This window comes from Pan paniscus, chromosome 5 (assembly GCF_029289425.2).
Source record: "Pan paniscus chromosome 5, NHGRI_mPanPan1-v2.0_pri, whole genome shotgun sequence".
Lineage (NCBI taxonomy): Eukaryota > Metazoa > Chordata > Mammalia > Primates > Hominidae > Pan > Pan paniscus.
The window spans coordinates 71,631,760-71,656,758 of record NC_073254.2 but is presented as its reverse complement, the minus strand read 5'-3'; the positions used below and the strand labels follow the sequence as shown (position 1 = coordinate 71,656,758).

The 24,999-nt window shown below is 38.2% G+C and overlaps 2 protein-coding genes and 1 long non-coding RNA gene across 16 annotated transcripts in view; 1 reads left to right on the top strand and 2 right to left on the bottom strand.

The window, feature by feature from the left end:
- Positions 1-432: 432 nt before the first annotated feature.
- On the bottom strand, positions 433-14,393 carry BAG2 (BAG cochaperone 2). Of its 10 annotated transcripts, none has more exons than XM_055113690.2 (5): positions 13,445-13,718; positions 13,107-13,330; positions 12,173-12,365; positions 3,428-3,537; positions 433-1,806 (listed from the first exon to the last, which is right to left on the bottom strand). In XM_055113690.2, exons 3-5 carry the CDS (start codon positions 12,184-12,186, stop codon positions 1,394-1,396), a joined length of 537 nt encoding a protein of 178 aa, XP_054969665.1. In that variant the 5' UTR covers positions 12,187-12,365; positions 13,107-13,330; positions 13,445-13,718; the 3' UTR covers positions 433-1,393. The 10 variants fall into 10 exon arrangements, with proteins under 10 accessions (XP_054969665.1, XP_054969667.1, XP_034818169.1 ...); XM_055113692.2 differs by having other exon boundaries at positions 12,173-12,277; positions 13,445-13,708; XM_034962278.3 differs by lacking the exons at positions 13,107-13,330; positions 13,445-13,718 and adding an exon at positions 13,760-13,896 and having other exon boundaries at positions 12,173-12,277.
- Positions 13,988-24,993, top strand: LOC134730502 (uncharacterized). Its single transcript, XR_010112282.1, has 3 exons — positions 13,988-14,496; positions 15,421-15,514; positions 21,167-24,993. It is a non-coding gene; the product is annotated as an uncharacterized LOC134730502 (long non-coding RNA).
- ZNF451 (zinc finger protein 451) overlaps positions 16,317-24,999 on the bottom strand; it is a 114,070-nt gene continuing 105,387 nt past the window's right edge. For all 5 annotated transcript variants that reach the window (XM_063604930.1, XM_063604929.1, XM_063604927.1 and 2 more), the window contains one exon: positions 16,317-18,095. In XM_063604930.1, coding sequence (XP_063461000.1) covers positions 18,049-18,095 — 47 coding nt within the window. In that variant the 3' untranslated portion in view covers positions 16,317-18,048. The remainder of the gene's footprint in view (positions 18,096-24,999) is intronic.

Genomic DNA, 24,999 nt, shown 5'->3' with positions numbered 1-24,999 from the left:
CAAAGGAAGTAACATGAATGTCTTCAGATTGTAACTGCTTTTTATAAAGAGACTAACTTGGCATTTTTGTAGAGAAAATGAAGTTTGATATTGCTTGCATTGAGAGATATATACATACATAAAGTCAGTTTGGATCTTGATTTGGCTTTTCAGTGTGAAGAATACCTACATTCAAATAAAAATTGATGTGTTCATTTCAAAATAGTATCCAGGGAAGTTGTTGTGGTTTTTGTATATCAATAGGACTAGTTACTTTGATCAAATAAGTGTTCTCTAGTTGCTTCACACTTTATCAGATAAAAGAAGAATCAACACACTGGTCAACCTTTTTAGTAAACAAAATGCAAACTAAGTATTAATGCTCAGTGCTGGAAATATTTCAGTGAAATAGCTATATTTTAATTACTGAAAAAAGTATAAATTGCTATAACCTTTATACAAAAAAATTTTAATGTGTGTGAGGCCATGAAAACGTCTATACCCTTTGACCCAATATAATTCACTGCTGGGCCTTTATACAGAGAAAATCAAAAATGAAAGAAGGAAAAAGTCCTGTGTACAAAAATATGTTGCAGTAATAGCAACAAGTTGGAAACAACCTAAATGTCCATAAAAGAGGAATGGATAAAGATATAACTACACAAAATAGAGCTCATTAAGTTGACAATTAAGCAGACTTTATATCAGCATCTAACCTTTTTTAAAAAAGGCAAGTTACAATATAGGAATTTTAGAGAATTGATGCATTTGAGAAAAGATGAAGCAGATATATAATTGTTCACAGTGGTAAATTATAGGTGGTTTTCTCACATTTTATGTCAGTTTCTTGTATATCAAAAAATACATTCATATTATGAGACACAGGAATCTTTACATCCAAAATAATTTGATACAGATGCCTTAACATTGCTGAATGAGACAACTTTGGAAAGATTCTTGTTTTGTGATTCCTTTTTACCCTCTAAGCACAGTGCTTTGTTAACACTGTGTGTGTAGTAAATGTGTGTGCTGCTTAAGGTAAAGAATTTCTAGTCAACTAAATGCCCAAGGTGACTGCGTGATTCCACGCCAAACAGGAAAAAGCAGTCATGCTTTTTGCCCCTAGCTGAACATTTGTTTTCCCCACAAACTATGTATTCATCCACAGAATAGTGAAATATGCTAGATCCTAGTACAAGACAAGAATCTAAAAAATCTCTAGATAGATAATTAAAATATTGCTAGTTTTGTTATTCACAAAACTGAAGATACTTGATGGAATATTTTCCTCATCTGAAACAACTATCAGTGTCAACTAAGTGGTTATACCTAACAAAGAACTAGTTATCAATTAAAATAGTATTTTATCATTTTTACACCTTGTGTATTGTGTAAATGCTCTTAGGTTTGAAGACTAATTGAATCTGCTTTCAGCATTTTGTTGCAGAGTTTTGGAACCAGCTCCTTTAGAATGCTCTAATAGCTTGATGGCCTTGTCAGAGTTTTCAATATTTCTAAGCAGAGTCTCTAATCTTCTCTTAATTTTCTTCTGATCTTCAAGAGCACAGCCAATTACTATGGATTGAAACTTCTGATCAACTGGCCCATGTGGCACCTCAGATGAACATGCACTGTAGAGCGACATTAAATGACTCTTGGCATTTCCCAAATCATCCAGAAACTTATTGACCACCTCATCAATAATCCTTGTGGCATGCTTTAGGGATTCTTGCTGCTGGGGGTTTCTAATTGTTTCTACTGACACTTCAACGGTGAGAGTTCTTCCCATCAAACGGTTTGCAGTCAGATTTAATTCTTCTCTTTCTCCTAAAAATCAATATGAGATGTAAACTTATCTGTATCAAAAACATTAAGGCATTTGTTTGTGACTAAATTTATTATTTTCTTTACCTCTGCCATGAAATTTTTTTAAAGATAAAAGCTAAAACTATAGCATGTAAGATTAACTGATGAAATGTATTAGATTACAGAAAGAGGTTGTAGAATACCACTTCCTGACAATCTGCATATATGGGATACCAGATGACTTCTCAAATTGGCATGTCTGCAAAAGTTTGTCTGCATTTGTAACTGGGATGGAGATCAAGTCTTAACACTGTGAGCAGTAAGCACATATAGGGTTTATGCTGGGTAGAGCTCCAGAGATCAGATGTCCCAGATCTCTCCAGAACGACATGTGCATTTATCAGAATACAATGCCCCAAATTTTGGTTGAGAAAATGTAGCCACGATAGAAGATAAGCTGTCGTCAATACTAGGCACTGACTTCATCCTTCTCCAGATAGAAGCAGGACAGTGGTCTAAAGTCTTGGCCAGCACGAGGAGCTCTAACAACATTTCATTATTTATATGAGAAAGTCAGCAATCTCCTGCTTCTGTAACTTCCTAATTCATTGATCTTTGGGCAGGATAGTGTAGAGACTAGATCATGGCCTACCTATAGATGTGTAACAGTTTTGATCTGGATTTAGGTTGCTTACTTACCTCACCAGCCACTTGGCCCAGTACCATGTGGCCTGTGTGGCACCAAAGGAGCCCAAGTAGGAAGTCCAGTGCCAATAAAAGAAAATCACAAGTGACCTATTCCTATTTCATGTTCTTCACATGAAAATGACAGCACAGGTTAGGCGGATGTCACATGCCTGTAATCCCAGCACTTTGGGAGGCTGAGGCAGGCGGATCACCTGAGGTCAGGAGTTTGAGACCAGCTTGGCCAACATGGTGAAACCCTGTCTTTACTAAAAATATAAAAATTAGCCAGGCGTGGTGGCACGTGCCTGTAATCCCAGCTACTCGGGAGGCTGAGGCAGGAGAATCGCTTCAACCCAGGAGGCAGAGGTTGCAGTGAGCCAAGATCGCGCCATTGCACTCCAGCCTGGGTGACAAGAGTAAAACTCCATCTCAAAAAAAGAAAATGACAGCACATTTTTACATTCATGCCTTTTATTGGTCCTACAAGTTTCCTCAATTTCTCTGCATTTTGTCCCTTTTCTTTATGTTGTACCTCAATTCATCTTTTTTTTTTTTTTTTTTTTTTTGGTCTCTACTTCTCTGCTTCCACTCTCTCACCCTCTTCCTCTGCTTTTTTAATCTCTTGCAGTCCAGTAACTTGTGAGGAACTGAAGTTAGGACTGTGAACCTGGGATAAAACACATGGCCTTACTGCTTGGGGCCAGCTCTTCTGAGCTTGCAGGCTTTTTCCTATCTCTCCCAGCCAGGGGCTTGGGGTAGAGAGCATGCTGGAAGAAATCTCTGAGTAAGTGGCTGCTGTAATGAACTGACAGCTGCAGCTGCTCTCTGTGGCTCACATTAAATGCTGTGGCCTGGTGTACGCATACCAAAAGTCAAGCAAAAATTGACCCACACTTATCATAAACTCTTTAAAGGAGTGTAAAAGACGAGCCCCTTCTGTGGAGATGGCTCTCACCGTCACTGATCTGCCTCATGTCCTGGCTATTTTGGATACTGTGGATCATTTCCAGAAGGATTTCTTTCTCTTGCTCAACAGCAGTTGCTGCTTCTCTCAAAGCTTCAACCCTATAGAAATTGGGAAAACAAAACGGTTATTGTATGCAGGATGTTCTTCCTATTAATTTTCTTTATCTCTCATTCAACCCAAATCAAGTTTAAAGATCACCAAACTTTTCAAAAATTCATTTCTGCTTTAAATTCTTTCATTTTTCTATACACTTGCCTTTCTCCCATTTTCCTCCCAGCTCATAAGGCAATCATTCTTTCGTGTTTATCTAATTAATACTATTTGTTTTTATAAGATCTGTATTATTTGTATATTTTGAATTTATATCTCATTCTGTTTTTATTTTTTCACTTAGCATCCAGGTTCCTAGATTTTTGTTTGTTTTTTGTTTTTGAGACAGTCTTGCTTTGTCACCCAGGTTGGAGCACAGCGGCACAATCTCACCGCAGCCTCCACCTTCCGCTTTCAAGTGATTCTCGTGCCTCAGCCTCCAGGCCCGGCTAATTTTTGTAGTTTTTGTAGAGACGGGGTTTCGCCATGTTGGCCAGGCTGGTCTCAAACTCCTGGGGTTTCACCATGTTGGCCAGGCTGGTCTCAAACTGCCGGCCTCAAGTGATCTGCCCACCGCAGCCTCCCAAAGTGCTGGGATTACAGGTGTGAGCCACCACACCCAGCCCCCTATGTGTACTTCTAATCAGTTGCTGCTAATTGCTGTATAATACTCCATGTGTATACCTACCTGATTTTCCCTCTCCACTCTCCCAGAGATGGACACTTAGGTTGTCTACCAGCTTCTCATTACTACAAATAACACTTCTATGAATACATCTCCCCTTTGGACCTTGGTGAGGATTTCCTTAGGACATATACCAGGACAGAACTGCTAAGACAAAGGGTATGTGTACTCTGCTTTTGACTTAGTATTATGATTATTCTGCAGAACACCTGTACCTATCCACTCTCCACAGCAAAGCACAGGGGTCCCCATATCCCTACCAACACTCCGCATTTTCCAACTTTCTATTTGCTGCCAGTGTGACAGAAATACACTGATATGTCAGTGTTAACTCGTGTTTTCCTAATAATTTCAGACATCTCTTTGTATCCTTGTTAGCCTATTCATAGACTTTTCCTATTTTGCTTTTCTATTTTTAAACAGGAGTTACTGTTCCCTTGTTGATTTGTATACTCAAGAGATTCTTGTTGGTTACAGACATTGCAACCATCTCTCATCCTCTCATATATGAACCACGTCTGGGATGTCTTGCACTAAAGAGAGACTCTTATTTTGATGCAATCAATTTTTTTTTTTTTTTTGCCTTATGGCTTATGCTTTTGAAGTTTTGACCTAAGGTCTTCCCCCACCCTTTGGTCATATTTTCCTATATTTTCTCTTATTAACTTTATAGTTCTACCTTCCTTATATTTATGTCTTTAATCCACCTAGAATCAACCCCTGTATGCAGTTAGGTAAGAATGTTTTGTTTTTTTCTTCCAAATAGCCATTTTCCCCAACATTATTTACCAAGCAATCCATCTTTCCCCTAGCGAATGTATATTCGCTATTTATCTCTAAAATCTCTATCCCATGCATTAGTGTATTTAACTGTTCTTATACCAGTGCCAAGTTTTGGGTTTTTTTTTAATAGCACTAGCCTTGTACTACACTTTAATATTTGATAGAGCAGGTCCCTCAATCTTCTTTAAAGATAACTTAGCTATTTATGGACTTTTACTTCTCCAACTTTTCCATATAAATTCTAGGGTAAGTTTATTGTGTTTCTCAAAAAACAAGAGAAATTAGACATCTTTATAACATCACTCTGTTTAAAGGCATGATATATGTCTCTTCATTTATTCAGATCTATAGAGTTCCCATGTATTCTTCATAGTAGTCTTCGTGGATATTGTTGCTATTGTGAATTTGTATTTTCTACTTGATTTTTACTGGTTTGAGAAGTGCTGTTTTTGTAGGTTTATCTTGTCACTGGCGACCTTGATTTACATGTATTCATTTTAGTGTTCAGTCTGTTGATTCTGTTGGTTCTTCTAGGTTAATAATCATATCCATATCATCTGCAGTTTTTATTTCTTCCTTCCCAATCCTATTACTTTTTTTTTTTTTTTTTTTTTTTTTTTAAGAAAAGGTCCTTCAGTACTGTATTAAACAGTGGCAATCATGGGGATATCTTTGTCTTTTCCCAAATTTAAGGGAAAATCTCTGTGGCTTTTTTGTGTAAAGCCCTGATCAAACTATAGAAGCACTACTTTCCCACTTCACTCAGTTGCACACACATGCACTCACACTATACACACACATGAATATACCCAGTCACTAAAAAATTAAGCTGTGGAATAAGGGCAAAATAAAGAGATATATATTGTATATTTAACATGTTCTATACTTCCAGGGAATGTTGTTATTATGAATTACAGTAACTAAGTTGCCAACTTTTGCAAAATGAAAGTGACAGACCTATTCCCAGTATTTGGATGGTCTTAGAAATACAAGTTCATGAAAGATCTAATCCTAACTGCTGTCTTAAGTGTGCACAGAAAGAACAACTTCACCAATGTTTTAGCACGTTCAATTCCATAAAAGGATCCTCTCCCTACCCTAAGCACACACATGCCTTTTCCCCTTCGGTTACCCACCTGTTACACCCCAAAATAGTACTGACAGGCTGTAAAATCACAGGATATCTTTATTCTTCAAGATATTAAATATATGTCAAAGTGCGTTTATAAGAGCCAGTAAAAGCAAAGAACTGGGAAGAATCGCATGTGACAAATTTGGCTAGAGAACACAATCAAAATACAAATATTCTACTAACTAATAGTAATGCAAGTATCAGGCCCTATTCCAGGACCATTCAGTATTTACTTAAACATTTTACATTAGCAATCTCTCAGAAAGATAAACTAGGGCCCAGAACATAGGAAAGAGACGGAGTTGGCACTAAATATTTATGCTAAAAGCACAAACCATGACTCCAATATTTAGACAAATGACACAGGTGAATCATGTGATTGATAAATGAGAAGATGCTGAAAGAAGAGATTAATTTTTCAACACCTTTTCGGTTTGTATTCAATTGTAAGATGATAAGAGAGAACAATGCTATTCTGAAAAGGAAGGTTTCATTTATGAGTTACAGCAGTAAGTTCATGTTCTTAACAAAATAGATAAAAAAGACATTCTAGAAAAAATATAATAAGCCTGTCATATGACAAAAATATCTTATCATTAAATGAGACCAAACAATTAGGTGGAACTGCTAAATTCTGTGTTTTAGGGACCCCCCCACCCCCATCCCACAAGGCTTTTTTTAATACATAATAGAAATTACCAGGGCATTATCCCTGTGAAAACCAGATTTCATCATTTATAGAACTTCTTACATACATTTTTATGTATACCTTTTTCATTTCATGCAAGGGTAAAATGTCATTCTTCAAAACGTAAAGATCTCAAGGTTTATTTGGCAACATGGGCTTTTCATGTCCTATTCCCTCTTCAGGTAGCATTCTTTCTCCCTGACCCTTGTCTACTGGGATCACCTTTTTCAAAACCCAATTGCTTCAGCAGGAATTGTTTCCTTAGCTTCCCCCTTCCTCTCCCTTAAGGCAATTCATGCTCCTTTTGGCCCTGGTACATCCATTTACTCTACAGTCTAAAATATGTCTACCTCATATTTTACATTTTTTCTTTTAAAAAGCTGAACCTAGATCTCTACTTAGTTTAAGTAACGTTTGTACTGTCAGCTATTGCTATCCTTAAACTCATATACACGTCTTTTGTCTACAATTTTTCCATTAGTTCTAGAAAATTCTTGGCTGTTGTATCTTTGAATATTCCCTATCTCCCCTTCTATTATTTTCTTCTGGAACTCTGGTTAGAGAAATGTTGGACCATCTCACTTTATCCTTCATGTTTCTTAATATCTCATCTGACAACACTTCTCCTGGCGGAGAAGGGCAGTTCTGTTTTTACTAACAGATCCCGGAAGCAGCTACACGTCCAAATTGGGAAAGAACTTTTCCTCACATCAAGGCTGGCCTGGGCTGTGCTCCTGGAAAACTCCCTGCATGAAATCACAACTAAGTAGGCTTTGACAAAAAGAAATTTTAGTCAGAGTACTCAGTAGGAAGACAAAACCGGAGCGCATGCATCCTCAGCTAGTCCCCAGGTCTTGGGCACCTCACAAACCTCTGCAGTCTCAGTATCAAAACGGCAAACTGCTGGGAGACTTAGGAGGAGTACAACAGCAATTTTGCGCAAACTGTGGCTACTATTAATATGTCAGCTAATAGAGTATGCAGTGAAAACTGCGCCAGCACTGCCACTACTAGCTGTGCAAATTGGTCAGTCGCCTATGAAACAGGGGTAATAAGGGAACAGTGCTTGTGACTAAATGAAGTAAAGCAGGTAGAGTTTAACAGTGACTGATAGCACTGACTAAAAAAATTACACACACACACAAGTTAATATGTATAATGTGTCTAGAATTGGCACTGGCATATATTTATAGTATTAATAGCTATTCTTACCATTATGAATGTGGGCTTATTTATTAATGATGAGAATTTGTGCTTTCATAAAAAGGAGGGAAAATGGCAAATGCTCATACCATGATTTGAAAGAAATAATTTCTAAAACCGGTTTGTTTTTTTTGAGATGGAGTCTCACTCTGTCGTCCAGGCCGGAGTGCAGTGGTGTGATCTCAGCTCACTGCAACCTCCACCTCCAGGGTTCAAGTGATTCTCCTGCCTCAGCCTCCCGAGTGGCTAAGACTACAGACATGCGCCACCATGTCTGGCTAACTTTTGAATTTTTTATTAGAGATGGTTTTCACCATGTTGGACAGGCTGGTCTCAAACTCCTGACCTCAAGTGATCTGCCCACCTCAGCCTCCCAAAGTGCTGGGATTAGAGGAGTGAGCCACCACGCCTGGCCTAAAACAGGTTCTTAAAACTCATAGTTCTGTCTCTTTTTTTTTTTTTTTTTTTTTTTTTTTTATGGCTCCTTTTATACTATCTTTTTTTTTTTTTTAACTTTTTTTTTTTTTTTAATTATACTTTAAGTTTTAGGGTACATGTGCACATTGTGCAGGTTAGTTACATATGTATACATGTGCCATGCTGGTGCGCTGCACCCACTAACTCGTCATCTAGCATTGGGTATATCTCCCAATGCTATCCCTCCCCCCTCCCCCCTCCCCACCACAGTCCCCAGAGTATGATATTCCCCTTCCTGTGTCCATGTGATCTCATTGTTCAATTCCCACCTATGAGTGAGAATATGCGGTGTTTGGTTTTTTGTTCTTGCGATAGTTTACTGAGAATGATGGTTTCCAATTTCATCCATGTCCCTACAAAGGATATGAACTCATCATTTTTTATGGCTGCATAGTATTCCATGGTGTATATGTGCCACATTTTCTTAATCCAGTCTATCATTGTTGGACATTTGGGTTGGTTCCAAGTCTTTGCTATTGTGAATAATGCCGCAATAAACATACGTGTGCATGTGTCTTTATAGCAGCATGATTTATAGTCATTTGGGTATATACCCAGTAATGGGATGGCTGGGTCAAATGGTATTTCTAGTTCTAGATCCCTGAGGAATCGCCACACTGACTTCCACAATGGTTGAACTAGTTTACAGTCCCACCAACAGTGTAAAAGTGTTCCTATTTCTCCACATCCTCTCCAGCACCTGTTGTTTCCTGACTTTTGAATGATTGCCATTCTAACTGGTGTGAGATGATATCTCATAGTGGTTTTGATTTGCATTTCTCTGATGGCCAGTGATGATGAGCATTTTTTCATGTGTTTTTTGGCTGCATAAATGTCTTCTTTTGAGAAGTGCCTGTTCATGTCCTTCGCCCACTTTTTGATGGGGTTGTTTGTTTTTTTCTTGTAAATTTGTTTGAGTTCACTGTAGATTCTAGATATTAGCCCTTTGTCAGATGATAGTTCTGTCTCTTATTCCATACTCCTATATCAAAAGAATGCTATAATGATCACTTTTAGGCAATGTAAAATTCTGAAGTGTTTTCCTAATCACCAAAATGTTAAATTACATTTACTGTCAAGACATTTTGGTGTAAAAGAAGGGACTAGTGTTTTTAGTGTGAAGAGCCACTTTTCAGTAGCATGTCCTCAGGCAAGCCACTTCATCCTAATGGACCTCACTTCCCTCATTTCTAGGAGAGAGAGTATGTGCCCTCCACCTAACTCGAAGGGTTCTTAAAGTTTCAAATAACATATATGAAGTGTTCTTTTAAATTACAGGCTGTCACACAGTATTAACTATGATGCCATCTTGTTTTGTGACTCCTAGAACACTGGCACACCCTAACATGAAACTTTAAGCCAGACGAATGATCCCTATCACCCCCGACCCCATCCCTTCACTACCCGGGTGCAGGTTAAGCCACAGTGAAAGGCTGACAGGAAGGCAGAAGGAGCCACTGTGTTATAAGTTTTGGGAAACACATGAAAACCCAATCTCCCAGTCCTATCATTTTCCCCTCTGCCAGTCTCCAAAACCCATCCCCCAAACATCTTCATTACCATCTTGAGCTTTCTAGGAGCTACCCAATACCTAACACATAGTGGGTGTTCAATATCCACTGAATTAAAGGCCAATTTAGATTGAATTTTTATCTCTTAGAGGAAACTCATCTATTCATCCATATATCATTCCTATATTTTGAAATGTGATATATTTAAGAAAATTCAGGCATAAAGTATTAGAGCCTGGAGAGCCAGTCTTCCTGGGTTCAAATTTGGAGTTTACTACTCTCTAGTTGTGTGACTTTGGACAAGTCATTTAAGCTTCTAAGCCTCAATTTCCCTATCTGTAGAATGGTGATAATAGTAACAACGACATGGGGCCTGGCACATAGTCCGTGTACATTAAATGAATAAACATTAGCCTGTGTTTTAGAAAAAACTCTCACACTGTGTTTTTCCTCTGCTCTCACACTGTAACAACACAGAAGGCTACTGTGACCAAATATGTGGGGGATTTGCAGCTAAGTATCCCCCAACTCAGTTCCAACACTCCCTACACCTGGAGACGGTGTCAGATCCCACAAGTTGAAAGCTCAGTCCCCAAGACCCCACCCTCCACCGTTGCAAGTCTAGGCCTCCAGAACTTCTGACCAACTGGCTTCAAATTGGGGTTCCCATGTCCCCCTCTTTGGGTTTAACTTGCTGCAGCAGCTCACAAAATTCAGGGAAACACTTACTTATATTTATGGATTTATTATAAAGGGTATTACAAAGGACATGGATAAAGAGATGTGTAGGGTGAGGTACAGGGGGAAGGGGCACACCACCTTCCAGGAGCCTCCACATGTCCAGCTATCCAGAAGCTCTCCAAACCCTGTCCTTTTTGGGTTCTTATGGAGGCTTGCTTCTTTTATATAAGCATGAATGACAACCATGTAGAAAAGTGACTGGACAAAAAGAGTATGCTCTCACTCTAACAGACTGAATGGGGAAACCCAGCAAGGCCAGTCTATTCAGATTCTTCTTGGCCTCTGGGTGCTAAATGCCCTCCTCCAGGGCATAGGGCAGGACCCTCTCTGGAACGAGAGTCTTTTGACCCACAATCAGACTAGAGGCAAGGCAGGTGAAAGAAGGTCAGAGAGAGATTCTTTTTCCTGAGGCCTAAAGCACCCCAACATTATAACGTAAGACTGTAATAAGGGTTATGGGAGTTATGAGCCAGGAACTATAACATAAGACTGTAACAAGGGTTATGGGAGTTATGAGCCAGGAAAACGTTGTATATATACAGAGAGAGAGAATCGTAATATCATAGTATTTTTTACAAATTACGATAATTGTTAAAAAGTAACAATAGTAAGCAAGATGGTTTGAGCCACTGAGGAATGCAAAACTCAGAGTCCATTTAGAACTGATCATCAAAACAGGGAGAAAAGGGAATCACCTCTGTAGAAGGAAGAAATACAGAAGACAAAATGCAGTCCAAAAAAAAGGGCTACTGTATTGATAAATTCCATTAGAGATAAATGGAAATCCTTTAACAGTTTGTAAAACTGCTGCCAAACATTTTAAACATCATGTAGATCAGTTCATACTCCAGGTCATAAAGTATGAAATTTCTTCCACAATTGACAGGATCAGTGTGGTTAGGGAACATTAAGTGCACACTTCTAAGTACAAACTGTAAGGTTTTATTCTACACAGTTACACTATGTTATTAGTCAACAAAATCAAACTATTAGAGCAAAATTACATATGAGTTTCATGTTTTCTTTTAAAAATCGATCTTCTACGCATGATTCTAGTTTTTAATAGTGTTCAGTGCCATTGCCCATGTGGTTTCAAAAAAAACTTTAATAGGATCTATATTAGCATTTTTCTCTATTTTTGCTTACCTTCGGAAATCCTTCCTTTTCAGCTAGTATTACTTTTTTAAAAAGAAGAAAAAAGGCCTACAAAAGTCCAGAATTACTAAAAAAAAGTCCTTGAAATGAACAGCCACATATTAATCACTTTTCTCCTCAGCTCAAATGTTAATTAAGCAAGTTGTCATTTAATCACTGATGTGCAATCAGAATTCATTTTACATTAATCAAACAGTAGAATATAATAATATTCAAAACCTGAGGCTTTCTTTTAAAGAGGAGCACTTCAGAGTGCTTTTGTACCTACCACATGTGAGGCATTAATTCAAGTTGGAGGACAATGACTCAGCTTGAAGGAAGGCGGAGTGGAGTAACAACCTCCCCATTCCTTTAGGAAAACTTTTCTTTCTGGCTAAGGGAGAGGAGAATGAAGTGGTTGAGAACATGCCCTCAACGTTCTGAAGACATGGAGAGATGTGTGTTACTTGTTATGTGGCTCCCTAAAAAGAAACATTACCAGTTAGAGGGACTTCAAGTAACTGAGGCCACCAATTTCTACTTTCGCTCTACTTTTTCTGGGAGTGGAACGGTCAGGTTTGCCAGTATTGTGAAAATCCATGAGGAAGCATTACTTCTCTCTTCCACTTGCCTCATTCTGAGTGGAACCCCAGAACCTGGTGTAGGGCTTAATAATCCAAGAAATTATTTTGAGTGGAGAATCTCTCACTCTCTGGCTCTTTTCTCCCAATAGTAACAATAATAATGCTTCACTTGTTAAGAGATACCGTGGTTATTGAAGTATTTTCTCAGCAAACAGATACTTCATGTTTGGGTGTATTAATGTAGGAAGATAAAGACACACATGCAGTGTTTCCTAAACTTTTTGGCTCACATGCTTCTTTGCTCATGCACAACCTAGAGAAAACTATGTAACCAACTCCTGTGTACAGTTTCACGGAATTGCAGGTGCCTAACAAGATTTTCTTTTAACTACACGTGCTCACAAAATTTACACAGTAACTTGAGACAAACGTTCACAGGAAGTAGATAAAACTTTTCAATACACCGTTAAAGTCTTTCCAAAAATCTATTAACATTAAATTGTTTAGAAATTCTATACAAGTCTACTACTGTATTACCAAATAAAATCTTAAGCAAGAAAAGGGGAAAACTATCTTTTCATGCTTTCAGGCCAGTGACTAGCACTTAGTCTTCTATGTAGGGAGGTGCCCAATAAATACCGAGAGACTAAGGGAACCGCTGACTCCCGTCCGCGAGGTTAGGGGAGAAACAGAAGCGGCAACGTCTCTGCTGCACAAAGCACCCGGTAACTTACTGCCTACCCCTCACTCCTGTCTAATCTTTGCTCTCAATGGATTGCTGGGTTGGTTTTGTTTTATTCATTTTTGTTCTGAAGCAAGGAAACTTAACTTCACGTGGAGGGCCACTGTAAACTGCTGCCTCCCTTAAAAAATCCATAACGGGCGAAGAGTAAGTTAAAACGTTTGGGGCCACACAGAAGGTTCTAGAAGTTCTGCAGACCCAAGCTGCCACAGTCCTTAATCGCATGGAATCTCACCGTAACTTTTATCTCCTCCGATTTTTTTCCGCTCCCTAACACCTAGGTAAATTAATCAAAGTGTGGCCACCGATAACGCCCTCACAGGTTTAGCTTAAATCGAATGCGTTTTCTCTCGGACTAGGGGAGATAATCCAAGAAACAAACAAAACTACACCACGTCCATCCACAACAAATCTCAACAAGCAACTTCGGTTGCCGCAGCCTCACTGTGCCCCAGGCCCCGGCCCGCCACACGCGGCCTCCGTCCGCTAACCGCCCGCGAACCGCCCGCGCGGCGAGCAGAACGCCCGAGACCGCCCGCCCGGAGCTCACCTGAGCTCCAGCTGGTCCAGGCTCTCCAGCAGGCGGCTGGAGCGGTCAGCCATGGAGGAGGAGCGGCAGAAGCGCCCCTCGTTGGCTTTAGCGTTGATCTTAGCCTGAGCCATCTAAGCCTCCGACGCGGGGTAGCCAAGAGGTCACCGGCCCCTCCGGCGGCAGCGAGTGGAGCGCTCCTTGGGCTGCAGGCGCCGCCGTCACCACGCGGGCGCCCGCCCTCCCTCTGACGCCCGCGCGGGCAACCCGGGAGGACTCGCCGACACCGCGGCTGCAGCGTAGCCAAAGAAGGGCAGGCGCGGCGCCCGCGGGGCTCGGGGACGCCGGGCCTGGGAGGGGGCTGCAGCGGCTGGAGTTAGAGGTTCGCGAGCCACACGGGCTCGAGGATGGGCCGACAGGGGCTCGGGCCTGGGGAGCGCAAGTCTCTGAGGCACGGGAGGGGCGGACGCAGAGACCGAGCGCCTAATGTGGCCAGCGGACCTACTGCTCCCCGGACCCAGGAACTACCCGAAGCCCGTGCGGACCCACAGACCACCCCCAGCTCCGCCCCGCGAGGCCCCGCCTCTTCATGCAACCTAAAAGTAACCAACTCCCCCCACGCGAAGGTTCCTATCGGTCGACGGGCTGTGGGTGTATTGCTCAGTGACGGCTTCGTTTAGTTTCTCCCAGCACCCATAATTCAAAGCAAGAACAACGACATTATGGGGAGAAAACGTCCTTTTGTGAAACAGAAGGCAGTAAGTACAGCTCCTAGGCAGCCCACACTCACCTGACCTTCCTGTTACCACTTTATACTGAGATGAGAGTAATGAAAGCCCGGACAACACTGAAGCTATGAAGTAAAAAAGAAAAAGCTACTCCATCTTTCCCTGTCTAGCTAGATGTGGGAAGCAAAGTGAATTTACTTCATTTTTACCATTCTAATTTTCTTTTGTTTTTGAGATAGGGTCTAACTGTCGCCCACGTTGGAGTGTAGTGGCGCGATCACGACTTACTGCAGCCTCGACCTCCCGGGTTCAAGCGGTCCTCACGCCTGGCTTAATGAAGGGGTTTTAAATTTTTGCTATTAAAATTATTCCTGTTGAGCGAGCCGAGATCTCGCCACTGCACTCCAGCCTGGGCGATAGAGCGAGACCTTGTCTCAAAAAAATAAATAAATATTCTGAGTGAAATAATTGGCATTAAAAAGTCCTCAACTTTTAAAAATCCTCTGTTAACAAAAAAGATGCAGTAGGCCTCTAGGTCAGGCACCAGCTGTCGGTAAAAGACGGAATAGAGCTGAGGATACAAAGATTAGTCTACTTAAAAAGTTAGGCTTTAGTCCCCTCTCCTGATAGCTCTATGCCTCTCATTGCAAGGATGACAATGTACAGGGCACAGAAAATGATAGATAATAATAGTTTAAAGCTGAGCCACCACCTTTAATCAGAGATCAAAGCCATTTAAATACTTGAACAGAGTTGAAGCCCTTAAGGCTGGATCCCAATTCCCTCTGAACTCATTTTAAATCCTAATTAACTCTTGGGGTAGGGGATTATTTGACCTTATTAAAAATAACTTTATCATGACACAAACGAAAACAAAACACATTTTGTGAGTGGTTTGAAAGTCTATCAAGTGACTTTAGAATCATCCTGAACTCTTTTTCTCTCTTATCCTAGATCCACCCCATTAGTAAACCCCATCAATTTTGCCTTCAGAATATATCCAGATTCTTCCCAATTCTACCGCCACCATTCTGGTTCAAGCTACCTGGTAAGTTTGCACCTGGAATACTACAATACCTTCCTCTCTGGTCTCCCTGCTTCTACTCTTGCCTCTCATGTACATGTTATCTCAGTGCGGCAACTACAGCAATCCTAAATAAGGCAGATCATACCATTTATTCTCAGAAACCTTCACTGGCTCCTCACCTCAAAGTAAAAGCCCAGGTCATTAGAAAAACCTCAGTAAGTTCATTTCCTATTACTCTCCTAGCTCATCCTGTCAGCCATACTAGCCTTCTTGCTTTTCCTTGAATATACTAAGCTCCTGTCTGGACCTTCACCTCCTCCACCTGGAACTCTCTTCCCGATATGTATTTTCATCCTCATTCCCTCACCTTCTTCAGGTCTTTGCTCAAGTTTACCTATCAGTGATATCTTTTCTGACAACCCTATTAAAAATAGCAAGCCTCCCCCCAACTCCCTGTCCCTGCACTATTTATTCCCTTCCCTTCTTTATTTTCCGTCGTTACACGTATCACCATCAGATATGCAGTTTTATTGACTTGCTTACTAACATTGTACAATCCCCTCCTCTCCACCAATATGTGCTCCACAGAGGGGTAAGGGCTTTGTTTTGCTTACTGGTATATTCCAAGTGCTTAGAACAGTTGCTGGCACATGGTGAGTACTCAATATTTTGTGATTGAATGAATTAATGAGTGAATGATGTAATGAAAAGATAAGCATCTTTGTCAATGTTAGAAACATTTACTTCTGACGATAATCCATATAACTTTCTCTGATGTTACACAGCGATTACATCTCCTTGTGTCTAAATTAAAGTCAAAGTATGAATTTTAAGATGATTTTTAATTATTTAACAAGTAGAAATACAATCAGTGACAATTATCAATTAAAACATTAAACAACCCAGTTACCTTTTCTTAACAGTCATGATGAAATATCCCTTTCCTGTCTTATCAGAAGCCTTAATTATTCTCTACCACACACACCACAAAAGCTTCTTAATAGAGCATCAGTGTCCATCACACCTTTGTGTAGAATCTCTGGCAACAAGGTGCTGTCTCCTCTTGCCCTGCCCCCACATCTGCTTAACTACTCTTCTTTCTGGAATGCCTCTTTTGCTCCTATTTTGTGAGCTCCTGCAGATGTGTTTAAGGTCCAGCTCAGTGACTACCTCCTAGAGCCTTGCTTGACCACTTAAACATACAAACTAAAAGCACAATGTGGTCATTTTGGAAAGATGATTGATAAATTCTCAAGCCACAATGTCTAGTTTTTAAAAAATGCAAGCAGGGAGGAACAGAAGTGACATATCAAGAAATTAAAAACACAAATTATAGATTGAAAAGACTATAGTAATAAAAAAATTCAATTTCACACTAAAATATTTAGTGTTACAGAGAAGGAACAAAATTCTAGCCTTTATATTTTGTCTTAAATATAAAGAAAAGCTTTATATTTATAGAAATGTTTTTAAGTTTGGTAAATAATTACTACTAAAAATTTTTAGAGATAAGACATTTCTGGTTAAATAACATGAAGCATATACACAAAGATAATATGACAAGCCCTTCTTAGTCTTCTACTTATGTCGTATTTTTTATTACTCACAATGGGGCCTCAATATTTAAGAATTAAATATGTAATACCAAATGAAGGAAACTGACAATTCAGTAATAACTAAACTGAAAACACTTCACATGAAATAAAAATTTAAAGAGTTAAGGAAGATTATTCCTGAGTAGGCTTTCAACATTATTTCTTGAAGAATATTATGTTTACACAAATATATAAAAAAGGACTGTTATGAAAAATAATTTTATGCAAATATTCTGACACCATTCCCTTTAACCAGGAGACCATACAAGTCACATAAAAGTCTAAGCAGGTAAAAGGAATGGAAATTGTTTCATTTAAATTATTTCTCAAAAATTAAGGTGTATTTTTTATTTTAGCAATGTGCTGCTCTAATTAAAGCAATAATTTACATATGCATGGCACCCACAAAGAACATTGCTGATAAAATTTTAAATGTTTCCATGCTCAGTTTCCATTACCCTCTTCTAATAAACATAAACAAAGATCTCAAAGGTATTATATAATAGTGCCACATGAGAAGTAGAATTTATGGAAAACTTGACCTATGTCACCTTTTTTATATTCATTTTCACTCCTAAAAAAATAAACTAGCATCATTTGTACAGTACAAATAAAATTAAAGAACTAATGCTATTTGGGAAACAACTGTCAAGAGCTTTCCTTTTTTTTAACCCTTTAAATCTAAATATATAAATTCAAAGTTAACTGGGAAACTGTTACACCTATATTAGAATACATAATTTATATTTGCATGAACATGTATTCTATTTCTTCTGTACATGTTTGCACATTAGCACAAAAATACAAAACAAAGATCAGATTTTGAACATATGAAAGCAAAAACATGTTTTCAAATACATTTGTAATAGTGGATTTCTGGTCTCCTTTAGAAAACAAACTCAAGAATTCATTATCTGAGTCTCTTCAAGGCCACTTGATGTTGTGTGGTAATATCTTTAATTACATTTCCTCAAGACTTCTTCTAATAGCTTCTTCTAATTCCACATCTGCATTAAAAAACATAGAATTTTAACACTTAGGGCAGAAAACTCAACATGTGCTGTATTTATTTAAGTTTCATCGACTGTATTCTTTTCAAGAAGGAAAGTAAAATCAAAATGGAAAAACACAGGATAACTTGGCAGTTTCTCTACTAAAAAATTGAGTATTTTGAAATATGAAAATCTAGACATGATCTTGAATTGAATTTTATATATGAACGTAGAACTTGCAAGTTAATTCCACTTAGGAATGTAGAAAGTCAACAAACTTTTAAAATCACTGACAGGTAATCACTTGTTTCAACATTTAAAAAAAAATCTGTATCACTTATTTGCTAAAAGACTTGAGGTGATACATATAAGACTTTAAACAGAAAGGCAACTCCATGAAATGACAAAATGTCACAGGCCATTAAAAATTTAGTTTAATTTTTAATTATACCTCAATAAAGCTGGGGAAAAATTAGCTTAAAGCATCCTAGCATCTAAGGTAGTGAAACTCATAGCCACATAAATGTCATCTGAGAAGCATATAATATATGCTGTATGCAGATGTATGTAAACTCATTTGACAAATATTTATTGAATGCCCATTATATACCAGGAACAGCAATGTAATAGTGAACAAGACAGACATTATTGGGTTCACAATAGTTGAGTTCCATCTCCTCCTTGGGAATGATGCTAAAATCCAGGAGGGTGAAATTTGGTGTCAATTTCTTGGCCTTCACTAGCTTCTCACACCAGATTTATCTCATCCCATCTGGTCCACAGTCTCTCAGAGGCTACTTGGCTACAGGCACCAGTGATCTCCCTAAGATGCAACCGCATGTTCCTCTGAGTGGGGGCACTAGTGTTATGTTGTCTAATTTAAAGTACAATAAACTAGCATGAACTGTGGATCAAGTTAAAGCTACACTCTAGGATCAGTTAGTTGCCCTTAAGATGAATTAAAAGGGATGAGGAAATGCAAAGAAAAGCCAAGACACTCTTACCAAAGAAAAACAAGGGGACAAGACTTGTCTAAGATATGAACACTTATTATAAAGTTACAATAACTAATAATGTGGTACTAGTGCAAGAATAAATAGACCAAAGGAACAGCATAGACAGCTCAGAAACAGACCCATGCATATATGGACATTGGATTTATAACAAAGGTAGCACTGCAGAATGATAGGGAAAGGTCTTTTTAACAAATGATAGTAGGTTATATGTATATGTGTGTGTGTGTGTGTATATATATGAAATCACAACGTCTGTTTTACAATTAAAGTTATAAAAATCTTTGAACTAAAATTCAAAATTTGAAGTATGGTTTATACTAAATGCATATTGCTTTCACATCCTTATAAAGTAAAAAAATCATAAATCAAACCATCATTAAGTACAGCAACATCTATACAAAGATATCATACCTCCAGTGAGCTTATAGGGATTAAACTTGCCAGCTGAAAGACTATAAAAAACAAAAAGCAAGTATGGTCATGTGCTGCGTATCAACTTTTGGTAAACAGTGGATCACATATACAACAGTGGTCCCATAAGATTATAATAGACCTGAAAAATTCCTATTGCCTAATTATGTCATAGCCATCTTCATGTTGCAGTGCAACATATTACTCATGTGTTTGTGGTGATGCTGCTGTAAACAAATACACTATGTTGCCAGTTGTATAAAAGTACAGCACATACAATTATGTACAGTACATAACACTTGAAAATTATAATAAACTCTGGTACTGGTTTATGTATTTACTATACTTTTTATTATTATTTTAGAGGGTACTGCTACTTATAAAAGTGATATTGATGATCCTGACTCTGTGCAGGTCTAAGCTAATATATATGTGTTTGTGTCTTAGTTTTTAACAAAAAAGTTTTAAAAGTAATAAAACAATTTAAAAGTAGGGAAAAGCTTATAGAATAAGGATATAAAGAAAATATTTCTCTATAGCTGTACAAAGTGTTTGTGTTTTAAGTGTTATTACAATAGAGACAAAAAGTTAAAAATTTTAAAGTTTATACAAGTTACAGTAAGCTAAGGTGAACTGATTACTGAAGAAAAAAAAATTTTTTTTAATGTAGTATAGGCCAGGCACAGTGGCTCATGTCTTAATCCGAGTACTTTGGAAGGCCAAGGTGGGCGGATCACCTGAGGTCAGTAGTTCGAGACCAGCCTGGCCAACATGGAGAAACCCCATCTCTACCCAAAATACAAAAATTAGGCGGGCGTGGTGGCACATGCCTATAATCCCAGCTACTTGGGAGGCTGAGGTGGGAGAATCACTTAAACCTGGGAGGCGGAGGTTGCAGTGGGCCGAGATCACACAACTGCACTCCAGCCTGGGCAACAGAGGAAGACTCCGTCTCAAAAAAAAAAAAGTAGTATAGCCTAATCGTACAGTGTTTATAAAATCTACAGTAGAGTACAGTAACATCCTAGACCTTCACATTCACTCACCACTCACTCACTGACTCACCCAGAGCAACTTCCCCATCCTGCAAGCTCCATTCAGGGTAAGTACCTTATACAGGTATACCATTTTTTATGTATTTTTATGTCTCTATGTTTAGATACAAAAATATTTACCATTATGTTACAATGTCTACAGTATTCAGCACAATAACATGATATACAGGTTTGTAGACTAGGAGCAACAGGCTACATGATATAGCATGGGTGACAAAGACTTTAAGCCAACTGTCTTATGTATGTTCAAAGAACTAAAGGAAACCAGGAAAAAAATGTATGAACAAAATTAAGAGTACCAATAATGAGGCAGAATTATTAAAAGCCCATCAAATAGAAACTCAGGAACTGAAAAGTACAATAACTAAAATGAAAATCTTTAGAGGGGCTTAATGAATTTGAGTACAAAGAAGAGTCAGCAAATTTAAAGATAGTATAATTTAAATTATCCAGTGTGTGTCTTGGTTTGAGTTCAGTCTAAATCAATCAATCAATCAATCAATCAATCATCCAGTATGAGGAACAGAAAGAAAAATGAAGAAAAGTAAACAGAGTCCAAGGGACCTGTGGGACATCATCAAGTGAACTAACATATGCATTACAGGAGTCTCAAGAGGGGAAGTGAAATAGGATCAGAAAGAATGTTTGAAGAAATAATGGTTGAAAAACTCCGAAATTTGATGAAAGAGGTGAATCTACATATCCAAGAAGCTCAATGAACTCTAAAGAGACCCACACTGAGACATGTTATAGTCCAACTGTCAAAAGCCAAAGACAATGAAAACAACAAGAGAGAAACAACTCATCACATACAAGAGAGCCTTAATAAAATTACTAGCTGATTTCTTATAAAAAACCATGGAGACCAGAAAATAAGAATGTCGATCAAGAATTCTATATCTGACAAAACTATTCCTAAAGAAATTCTCAGATAAACAAAAGCTACAGAATTTACTAGTAGACCTGCCCTACAAGAAATGCTAAAGAGAATCTCTCAGATTGAAATTAAAGGACATCAGACAGTAACTTGAAGCCATATGAAAAAATAAAGAGCAATTGTGAAAAATCTGTCTTTGTTTTTCTATTCTGTGGCTAGCTCTGTGTTCCCCCTACCATTCTTTCTGCCTTAATTTCATTTACTTTGAGAGCAGTAATTATGGCAAACAAACAACAAAAACAACCAGTAGTAGGAGGTAGAAGACATATAGAAATGGTTCCCAATCATTTTAAAACTGTGGATGTAAGGCCAAATTACTTAATGTTTAGAAGCCTCAGTTTTCATATAAAATGAAGAGAATAGTCTGACTCTCACAAGTTGTTAAGATTAAGAGCAGTTTTGACTGCTATTAATTGAAGGAATTCTCAGAATAAGGCATATTGCTAACATTTACAGAAAGATGGTTTTGCAAAGAAAATTATCTATATAATGCTGTCCTCTGTCTCTTCCAGCAATTTGAGTCAGAATACCTCTAGTTAACAGACATACCTCTAGAGTAGACCTTAGGTGAACATATAAGTAAATAATGGCATAATGATCATCATAATCCCAGTAACATTAGCAGCAACCAATATATACTATTTATCATATGTCATGTTATTCTAGTAAGGTAGGTATACTAATATTCCCATATTTAAGAGGAGGAAGCTGAAGCACAGTGAAGTTAAGTGACTTGTCCAATATTACACAACTTGTAAGCAGCAGAGTTTTAACTTAGGCAGTATGAATCCAAAGACTGTACTTTTCACCACCACATTATGCGGCATCTGTTTCCTCTGTCAAGTACAGGAACTAGATTATATGGGATTGTTATGACTGGCCTGTGTGGTCAGAGTTTGATATTGGTCTATGAGGAACAACAAAGAATAACACAAATCACGGAAGGAGGGAATTACCCTAAGGCAAAAAGCCATAAGCAGATTTATCCTGTCTTCTGCCACTATTTCTCAGGCATTTACAGAGTTGTACTGGGAAAGGAAGAAATAAAAAGACACTTAAGAGTTTGCTTAAAATTTTTTTTGAGTTTTGTTATCAGGTCTAGACTAGAACATTATTTTGCTTCTGTGGTTCAGGGTCAACAAAATAACCCAATATTCTATAACAAAATAGCCTCTATCTTAATTTCCCTTATCCAGTTATAGGGAAATGGGTCCTGGTGGCTCTAACATGTTTTAAGTTTATTAAAAGTTTATTCATTTAACAAGCAACCATTTTGTGCCAAACACTGTGCTAGGTGCTGCTGAAGTAAAGATAAATAAAACATGATCCTACTCCCTAAGGAGCTTACAGTCAGCAGAGATGAAAGTTATAGACAGAAGTATTTTAAATCCACTTGGCCTGGTACAGAGGGAGCCCAGAATAGAGAGTGGTTGGCTGTGTCTAAAGATGGACAATCTAGGAAAGGCACTGACCATACAACAGTGCCTACAAAAATGGCAATTCTATATGGTTCAACCTAAGAGATGAAATTCGAGTTAGCTCTTTTGGGGTGATGAGGAGGGGAAAAGAAGAAGGGTGTTAGAGAAAAGTGCAAAGGAGCCCATATTCCTTAACTTAAGTGAAACACCATGTGCTTCTCACATTTATTTTATATAAAGCATCAGGATACAAAACACAAACACATTCCTTTGGTTTTTCTTGGAATTAAAGGATTTTATCCCCACCTCTATTTTAACTATGACAACTAGTTATAGGTTTAAAGTGTCTTCTCTTGAATCCTATAAAAATAATTATTTTTCCAAACCAAATAATCACAAAAATGTAACATCTCCACCTCCAAACCATAAAATGCATTACATAGATAATATGTGGTACATATCCAGTTACACAAATCTCAGATTTCCTAGGTTAGCTAGGAGCCCACAAAACTGTGATAGCTTATAATTATTTAAAAGTTATAATTTTGCCTGGCATTTTCCATGGGATGAGTCACGAGGTGTCAAATACAAGTTGCAAAATCTGAACTCTTTAGATGTTCAGTACTGTTTATCTTTTAGTGGCCTTGATAAACAACTTAATTGGCAGTTTTTGTTCAAAACGCACAAAAGTTCTTTCATTTGTTTAATTCATCATTATGGGGTGCTGGGAAAACAAGTTGGTCAAAACACTTGCTTCCTTCTAATTAGGTATAGATTTATGGCCAGTTTTGTTTAACCAATGAAATTTGGCTATAAGGCAGAAAGATTACAGCTATCTACTTAATCTAATGGATGAATCGATTCCACTGCCAGACTCCATTTCCCAAACTCCTAATAGCATAAAGTTCTAGTATGCTCTTAGTCAAACTAATTGTATTATCTGAGATCAAGGAAATGCAAAGAAAACATACCAGTTGGGCCATTCTGTTTGTGTGTGTTTAGTCACATTTCCATCCCTACTTTCCAGCCTCCACATTCCTACCCTATAATCTCCAACAATAAACATTATACTGGAATGTACATGAAGACTCCTACTGTTTTTCTTTAATGTCAAAGATGCCGATATAACACTTTCAACTTCTCCAGTGAAGCTCAAAGTATTTTCTAAGATTCATTATCTCATTTCCCCCAGGTTATTAAAAAGTGCAGTCTGTTATATAAAAACCAAAGTAAAGAATGGTTACAAGACACAACCAAATAATGGTACAGCCAGCAAATGATTTGATGCCAAGTGACAGAAAAAGTTCTCTTTAACCTATGGAAGGAAATAGCTTTTCCTTTAAGAAGAGTAAAAGAGAATTTTAATTTTTAGCTGGGCATGTTAGTGGCACATGCCTGTAATACCAGCTACTGTGGAGGCTGGGGCACAAGAATCACTTGAACCCAGGAGGCAGAGGTTGCAGTGAGCTGAGATTGCACCACTGCATTCCAGTCTGGGTGACAGAGTGAGACTCTGTCTCAAAAAAACAAAAAACAAACAAACAAAAAAAACCTTTTAAAATTTATTTTTAAAAACCCATTTATATTTAGATATAAGTGCTTGCTTTTAGAGTCCTACTGCCTGTCTTTTAATACTGTTAATACTACTCAAGATAAGTAACAATTAGGAAATCAAAATCATCTCCTAGCCCAGGGGTTAGCAAACTTTTTAAAGGGTTAGAAAATAATTATTTGAGGGGGGCGGGGGTGGAGGGGCTCTACTGTCTGTGCCACACCTATTCAACCTTGCAGTTGTGGTACAAAAGCAATAGCATAGACAATACTCAAATGTATGGCTGTGTTCCTAAAGATAGTGGACTGGATTTGACCCAAGGGCCATAATTGGCTGACCCATTCTAGCTTTCTAAATTAGTATTACCCCTAAGTCATCTTACATGAAAAATGCAAAGCTATCCAAACTGAGAAAATGTTTTAACATGGGGGTAGAAGGGAATAAGAGGGGTGAATGGGTGAGAGACAGAGAAATTTAAAAAAAAATACAGATACAGTCAAGTAGAAAAGAGATTAACTCTATTAGGTTAC

What these genes read in the sequence shown, in the direction of transcription:
- BAG2 (XM_003828922.6), bottom strand. Translation starts at nt 13,872, where the DNA reads ATGGCTCAGGCTAAGATCAACGCTAAAGCCAACGAGGGGCGCTTCTGC. An exon ending in CTGGACCAGCTGGAGCTCAG is followed by an intron (nt 3,538 to 13,759) that starts GTGAGCTCCGGG and finishes CAATTTCTATAG; the next exon opens with GGTTGAAGCTTTGAGAGAAG. An exon ending in CATGAGGCAGATCAGTGACG is followed by an intron (nt 1,807 to 3,427) that starts GTGAGAGCCATC and finishes ATTGATTTTTAG; the next exon opens with GAGAAAGAGAAGAATTAAAT.